Source organism: Propithecus coquereli, unplaced genomic scaffold (genome assembly GCF_000956105.1).
Source record: "Propithecus coquereli isolate 6110/MARCELLA unplaced genomic scaffold, Pcoq_1.0 Scaffold57, whole genome shotgun sequence".
Classification (NCBI taxonomy): Eukaryota; Metazoa; Chordata; class Mammalia; order Primates; family Indriidae; genus Propithecus; species Propithecus coquereli.
The window spans coordinates 3,219,209-3,227,748 of record NW_012151618.1 but is presented as its reverse complement, the minus strand read 5'-3'; the positions used below and the strand labels follow the sequence as shown (position 1 = coordinate 3,227,748).

The 8,540-nt window shown below is 34.4% G+C and overlaps 1 protein-coding gene across 1 annotated transcript in view; it reads right to left on the bottom strand.

Annotated features, from left to right (window-relative positions):
- Positions 1 to 8,540, bottom strand: part of UNC13C (unc-13 homolog C (C. elegans)) — a 656,589-nt gene that overhangs the window by 375,085 nt on the left and 272,964 nt on the right. Inside the window, 1 exon segment of the mRNA XM_012658024.1 lies at positions 7,690 to 7,853. Coding sequence (XP_012513478.1) covers positions 7,690 to 7,853 — 164 coding nt within the window.

The following is an 8,540-nucleotide window of genomic DNA, read 5'->3' as shown; positions in this document are numbered from 1 at the left end:
GTGGTACTGGCATAAAAACAGACACGTAGACTAATGGAACAGAATAGAAAGCCCAGAAACAAATCCATGAATTCACAGCCTAATGACTGTTAACAAGAATCAGTGATTTTTGACAACACACAATGGGGAAAGGATGATCTCTTTAATAAACGGTGTTGAGAAAACTACATAGGCACGTTACAGAATAATAAATTGTGACCCTTATCTCACACCATTTAAAAAATCAACTCAAAATGGATTAAAACTTAAATGTAATATCCCAAACTATGAAACTACTAGAACAAAACAGGGGGAAAACTCCATGACATTGATCTGCACAATGATTTATTAGCTATGACCCCAAAAGCACAGATGACAAAAGCAAAAATAGGCAAATGAGATTGCATTAAACTGAAAAGATTCCGTACAGCAAATGAAACAATCAACAGAGTTAAGAGACAATCTACAGAATGGGAGAAAATAATCCGCAAACTTACATTTAATAAAGGATTAATATTCAAAATATATAAGGAAGCCAAACAATTCAATAGCAAGAAAACAAATGGCCCAATTAAAGAATGAATGAAGGATCTGAATAGACATTTCCCCAGAGAAGACATAGAATTGACCAACAGGTATACGAAAAATGCTCAACATCACTAATAATCAGGGAAATGCAAATTAAAATCACAATATCACCTCACTCCCATTATAATGGCTATGATCAAAAAAGAGAAAAGATAAGTGTTGGTGAAGAGGTGCAGAAAAGGGAACATTGCATGCAAATGTAAATTAGTATAGCTGTTATGGAAAATAGTATGGAGGTTCATCACAAAATCAAAAATAAAACTACCATACAATCCATCAATCCCACAACTGGGTATATATCCAAAGTAATTGAAATCAGTATGTCAAAGAGATATCTACACTCCCATTTTGTTGTAGCACTATTCGCAATAGCCAAAATATGGAAACTACTTAAATGTCCATCGACAGATGGATGAAGAAAATGTGGTATACATACACACACACACACAAACACACACACACACAAAGGAATAGTATTCAGCCACAAAAATGAAGGAAATTCTGCCATTTGCAGCAACATGGCTGAACTTGGAGAACATTATGCTAAGTACAATAAGCCAGGCACAGAAAGAGAAACACTACATGATCTCAATCATAAGTGGAATATAAAAAAGTGGAACTCATATAAATTACAGAATAGAATGGTAGTTACCAGGGGCTGGGGTGTGTTGGTGGTGTGGGTTGGGAGACATGGGTCAAAGGACAAAAAATTTGTTAGATAGGAGGAATACTTTCAAGAGATCTACTGTGCAACATGGTGACTATAGTTAACAATATATTGTATTCTTGAAAAATGCTAAGAGAGTGAAAGTTAAGTGTTCTTACCACAAAAATGATAAGTATGTGAAGTAATGCACATGTTAATGAGCTAGATTTAGTCATTCCACAATATGTATTTACTTTAAAACATCATGTTGTACATAATAAATACATGCAATTTTATCTGTCAACTTAAACAAAGTAAAATAAGTTGTGAATAATAAGAGAGTTACTGGCATGTTTTCAGCTGAAGCAAGTGCTACAAGATTATTAACCATTAGTTCTCAAGTATTATTGGCCTAATAGTGAGAGTCCTGTGTATCTCAAACAACACATTTGAATTCATCTCTCTTGTTAAGTATAGTGATAAGTTTAAGTATCATGATGCAAAAAAATAAAACAATCATATAACTCACATGCCATTTCATAGACAATTGTTCATAATCACAGTTAACTTGTATTTTTTAAGGAATGGAAATACCTTTGATTCAAAAGATTTAAAAAATCAATTATTTTTTTAATGAACAGAAGAGCAGGTTAACTGGAAAGAAGTACCAAAAGGAGACAATGATCCTTACTTAGATCCTTGGAAGAGATTTTAGAGAAACAATGCAGGATGAAAGGGAAGACTATCTGCGTTCCTGATGTTAGAAACTCATACACTAAAACTATATTTAACACATTTGCTTCCAAAAATTTACATCTGCATGTATTTCAATGATAAGGAAATATCTTATTCTTTGTTGTCACTAAAGAGGGACTCGAACATTTAAGGGTCACTTCTTAGGCCAAAAGCATTATAGCTTCTCATAGATGCTATGGATTGCTAGAGCCCAATTCCGGAGATTTTGAGTCCAAGAGCAGTGGTGTGGGACAGGAAGGTAATGAAAGGCACAGGTTTAGAGGAGTGAAGGAAGTTGAAGGGCAAGTAAGACTGGGACTCTCAGGCTGCCCATCAACTTCCTCTGACACTTCTCCTCATTTGTGCCTGGAGTTGGTTCCTCCAAATCCATGCTCTTAGAACCCCTACATGTACCTCTATTACACTGCCTTGTTAGTATTTAATGTTTTCTTCTTTTTCCTCCTAAATTAGGAGCTCACCAGAGGAAAGAGCTATCTTTAATCGCTGCATATTCCCCATTGCCCTGTGCTATGGGTCTGAATATTTGTGTTCCCATGAAATTCATATGTTGAAACCATCTCTCAAGGTGATAGAATTAGGAGGTGGGGCCTTTGGGAAGTGATTAGGGCATAAGGGTAGAACCCTCATGAATGGGATTTTAGTACCCTTATAAAAGAAGCCCCAGAGAGTTCTCTCCACTTCTTTGATCATAAAAGATAACCACCTATAAATCAGGAAATAGCCCCTCCCCAGAGACTGAATCTGTTAGCACCTTGATTTTGGACTTCCTAGCCATCAGAACTCTGAGAAATAAATTTATGTTGTTTATAAGCCGTTCAATTTATGGTATTTTGTTGTACCAGCTCAACAGACTAAGACATAATGTATAAGTCATCACATGTAGACACTCAGAAAATGGCTATTGAATAAATTAATCTTCTTGAATGTGGGCTTCATGAGAAACTAGACTTTGACTTCTTGTTCGCTGTTGTATCCTCTGTGCCTAGAAAAGTTCCTGGAATACGATAGGCACTCAGTAAATATTTCTTAAATGAATGAATGATTCAATTAAGCAGCTCTCCGTAGAAAGCAGGCTCATGCTCAAGCAGCTAAAATAGACTGGTGGCTTTGAAATAAACTGTATCCAAACAGTTCTGGTTTATACATGGATTAAATCAAGATGGCCAGTGCCAAAGTACAGGCTGTTTGTTAAGCACATCAAGGTAAAAAATATTGACCTGATGCTTTTCTCTCATTTGGCATTATGGAGGCATGACCATAGTCTAAAAGAATCTCAGATTTTATGAGACACATTGGGCTTCATTTTACAATAAAAGACTAATTAAACACACAGTTAAAATGTATTTGCTTGATAGAAATCACCTCCGGAGGATGATTTAATCCTTAATGCCTGATCTGAAATTCCCTAGATGTTTTCAGCAGTGAACAGTTAGTCTGTCAGGACATTGTCAGGAACATATATATTTTCATAAAAAGATGAAAAGCATCAAGAACTTTCAAAATGCTCATGATGGAAACATCTTCTATGCCTAACCATGAGGCAATATATCCAGAATAGTACACTCCTTTGAAAAAGGGAACAGATTCTCTTTCTTACTGTCATAAATCAGAGAACTGCTTTTATTTTAGATGGATGGTCGCATTTGCCACTGTGGAACAAATTCTTCAGATTCTTGATGCATTACTTATTCAAATGGGAAAATTGTAATGCTTTTCTTTCTCACAAATGCTTCCAGAACAAAGGATACATTTTAATGTAACACATAGGGCTAATATAAATAAATTGTGCCCTCAGAAAGACTATTTTGTGGTGAAAGGGAAATGCATTTACAGTAAACAGGAATTGCCTTGGAGGACTGGAAAGTTCCATCTTAATGTTCAGGTTATTTACCAGAAGAATAGATTTGGTCTCCTTTTTATGATGAGAAATACACAAGAGGAAAATTTTATAATGTACTATTAGACTCTCTGACTTAATGTATACTTCTCCTTACTTATTTCTTCTCCAAATCTATCTTCAAAGAACTGGTGCTATGCTTAAAAGAAACCAAGCAATCTCTAATAAAAAAAAAGAGGAAGATTATGAAGTTACCTGGGAATTTGGATAAGTCAAAAAGGGTCTTTAACTATCAAAAGAAACTGCAGTTTGACTTATGTTTCTGATCAAATAATGTCTAGGAAAGTCCACAGAATTAGGCAATCTTGTCCCTTCCCAAAATCATAAGTATCCTTACTATACAGACAGGATACCATTTCTTCCTTGAAGCTGAGTTCTCCTATTTTGTGCTTTTAAAAATTAAGAAGAAGTAATTCTGAGATAAGCTTAAAGCATTTAGTTCTAGGTTTTGTTTGTTTATTTGTTGGCTGGTTGGTTTTCTGGTTATTTTTTGCTACTGTTATTCCTTGAAGCAAGTTTTCAAAACAATGAATACTTATTCACTATTCACCGGTTTAAATTTGAAAATAGGTTTATTCATAAACTGTTTTTTTTTCCAGTTGAGTTTATCATTGGCCAAAAATAGATAAGGACTCAAGATACAGTTCAATTGCAAAAGTATCATTTTGAAAGTATGGTCAAAACTAACTCTGAAAGCTATATTTCAACCCCTGGCTGAAAAATATCAGTACTCTGAAACTCCCTCAAATTATTAGAAATGATCAATGTGGTGTGCTCTAAAATGCTTAAATGCAATATAAGTGGTGACGTAGATACCTATATCAGCTTAATTGAACTTTTCATTTCTACTTTGCTTGCTTTTGGCAACTGAAAACCTCTGACGCCTATAAACACACCAGGAGAAGTTGAAATTAAATGTAATTCTGATAAACAACTTCTGCTTCTGATTCACTCAATTACAAAAATATATTGAGTTTCTACCATGCATCAAGAACTTCTTAAAAAGCAATAATGGAAAAAGGACTGCTCTCTTTGAAATTTTAATTTGTAAATCCTTGAATAGAATTCAAATGCACCTCTAAGCTGCTCCATTCTATTATCTCTCCTAAACGTAATTATAGATTATAATCATATTAACATATTGATATAAAATGGGTACATGTGTATTTTTGTATAAAAGAAATTAATTTCCAACAATTAATATATATCAATAAATACTAAGTGAAGAGATTATATCTATGTTGGTAGTAACTTGTTTCTAGGATTTATTAGATTGTCAGGCAATAGAAATTTAGTTTTTTCTTCTGGCAAGGCAATGGTAAAATTTGTAATGTCAAAGCAAAAATTGCACCAAAGTTAATTGAGCAAGAATATTTTTGTTCAAGGCTATGGCAATAGGAAAGAGAGACCAATCATGGAACTTCATAAAAGACAGATTTATATCTCAAGGGACAAATAAAAAATTTACACATTTTCTAAAGTAAATGCCTAAGGAAAAGGAGGTGCAGCCTCTGGGGTTAGGCCAACTGGGATCTGCAAGGGCCAGGTGAGAGGGAGGTCAGGGGCCTAGAGGCAGAAAGCCGCCTGTGTAAAGTTTTGTCAAGCTGCGAGAAATGTGAAGTCTGTCTTGATCAGTACTCAATGCTAAAACAAACACGCAATGAATAAAAATATTAATACCAAATTAAACGTATAACCATAAACACATATAATCTACCACATTTTGTCCTCATTAAAGTGTATATGTAAATGTATCACACACACACAAAAAAGGCATTCTCTTTCCTATGTCTGTCTGCTTTGCTTTCACTCCTTAGATGGGTGGTTGGCACTCTGTGGCCCTCATGACAAATACTGAGCATAGTGTTTGTTTTTTTTAAAATTAAGTTTTATCAGAACACAGCCAAGTCCATTTGTTTACTTAACATCTATGGCTGCTTTGCACTAGGACTACAGAGCTGAGCAGTATCACAGAGACTGCAGGGCCCACAAAATATTTACTATCAGGCTTTTTACAGAAAAAAAAAAAATATTGCCAACTCCTATTTTATATTAATACTATTATCTAGTGTGAACAGGGGCTTTGTCAAACCTTAGTTTGATAAATACGGTAAGACCCAATTTACCTGCTGGTCACTTGATACCAATAAGTATCCAAAATGTATATATTTTTATAATTTTTATTATTTACTTAGGTTGAGAGGCAAGAAAAAAATACAATGTGAGAGAATGAAGGAGGGCTAATTCTCCTCTTTTCGATTCTCATATATTTACCAATTTTCTATACTAACACGACTATGTGCTTCTCAGAAAATAGGAACACGGAAATGAAGGAATCTAACATGAGCTCACAGAGATATATTGGAATAAATTTAACTTGATCCTTTCTTTTACTGGGATTTTTTCCAGAAGCAGGTTGTTTTGATTTTTTTTTTAAACCTAGCTTTATTTGGGTAGAACAGTTCATTTACCTTAGACTGTTGATCATAGTTGAATTTTAATTGTGTTCAAATATTATATTAGGTGTTCTGCTGAGTTACAGGCTTTGGCTCAGATGTCAAAGTCACAGACTCCTTTATGGCTGCACAATTATAAAATAGGTTGCCTTGAAAGGAATGAGCTCCCTGTTACTGGATGTGAACCAGCAGGGGGATGATGACTGTCATTCAGGGATCTAAAAACAGGATTTCTAGATTTGGGAGAGAGGTTCAATTGGGTAATTTCCAAGGTTTTTTGTTTGTTTGTTTGCTTTTTTTGTATCTAAAAATCTATGTATCTTTATTATTTAGCATCAGAACATTCTATAAACGGAAACAGCACACACACTATCTCCAGAAGTAATTTAAAAACATTCATTGTTACATTATCCTGTTCTAGAATTATAACTAGTGATTAAATGCTATGAACAGTAAACTCTGAAGAGGAATACCGATTTTGGTCCAATCTACATCCATCATTAAGATGGCTGAAATTGACTGATTATTTGGTCCAGAATTTATTCAGTTCGCATGAAAATATGACCTTAATAAAACAGAAAAAGGCCTCTAATATATGCATATAAATAGTTTACATGTTATACATGATATATAGGTTAACCAAATGCACTTACAAACTTAGCCCAGGTGTCAAAAAGCAAATAATGGAGGAGTAATGACCCAGTTCTAAATCCTTACTGAAACTCCTCAGTCAGGGTTAGGTGCCTGTATAAGACAATCCTGTGGTACCACATTTGCTATAATGTTTGGGTTCTATGTATGCTAAATAAATCATTGTTTTAGTGAACTAGTAGTGCTGATATAAATATAAGAAGGAAGGATATAGTCTAATATTTGGGGCAAGACACAATTATGGCTCTAGATGTATCTCTGACACTAAAAGGGTAATCTTGTACAAATCAGGGCATCAGGGCTTTAGTTTCCTAAGATAGCAAATAAGGCACTGGTTCTCAAACTTAATATGAGAATCACCTGGAAAGTGTGTTAAAACACAAATCGCTGAGTTCCACCCTTAGAATTTTTTATTCAGCAGATCTGGGGTGGGTTGAATAATTCGCATTTCTAAGTTACCAGGTGCTGCTCATACTACTTGTCAAGGGACCATACTTGGAGAACAAGACAAGGACTGGGAGGATGGTGTTAGTGAATCACCAAATCATTAGTACTTCAGCTGTCAGAGAGACAGCAGTCAGCATCAAACGTGCACAAAGAAATGAATCATCTTTTTAATCAAAGTTTCATTTGAATTAGAAGTGAGACGAATGTTTCTTTTTTTCTTTAGATTTCATTGGAGATTTATGACCATGTAAATGTTCTATAATACTTACGTCATAGCTTGATAAATGGACTCAATCCCATAACGCATGGCAAATTCATCAACTATTTCTTGGGAAGCATCATCAAAGAAAACCTTCCAGGCTTCATCTCCTTTGACATCTGGGATTTTCACTCCACCATTAGATTTCACTTCAGTTAAATAATGGAATAGATTCTAAAAGCAAGTGGTTTTCAATTGTTCAGTGATTCTTTAGAATAGGCCAGAAATACTTAACTGTAAGTTTCAGTAAAATGCACTTGCATTGTCATCACTTCTAATATTTCATCAGCATCTACAAGCAACAGGAATATCTTGGATTTTTATTCTAACTCACTTCATCTTCTATGAAAAATCTGCTTTTACTTCTGCTTGGGTCTATGCAGAATTGACAATTCAAATATTTTGTGCATACCAAACCATTTTCAGAAGTGAAAGTTTTTGCATGTAGACATTTCTACATAATAGAATATATTTTGCATTCATAGGCACTGAGTAAATTTTAGTGCCCTGGATAAATAATGTGATTTTGGCTACCTTAATACAGAATTTAGTTATGTAAATGATACTAAATGGTTTCGGCTGCAAAATGGTAAGAGTCAGGTCAATGAATTGAGGCTGAAATGAATGTTTGAAAATTATGTAATGCAAAAATAAATCACTACCCTCAATTCATCTTTGCTTCTAACAAGTTTAGAAACTGGTATATGGATGCAGCCTGGGTAAACTGAAGGACCTTTTCTTCAATTTCAGTTTTATAATACCTGGTTCTTGGACCAGCAGAAAATACTCTGAAAAGTGAAGCACAGTGCTGTCCCTCTGATCACAAATATTCTCTACCCACATTTTTTTTTTTTTTTTTTT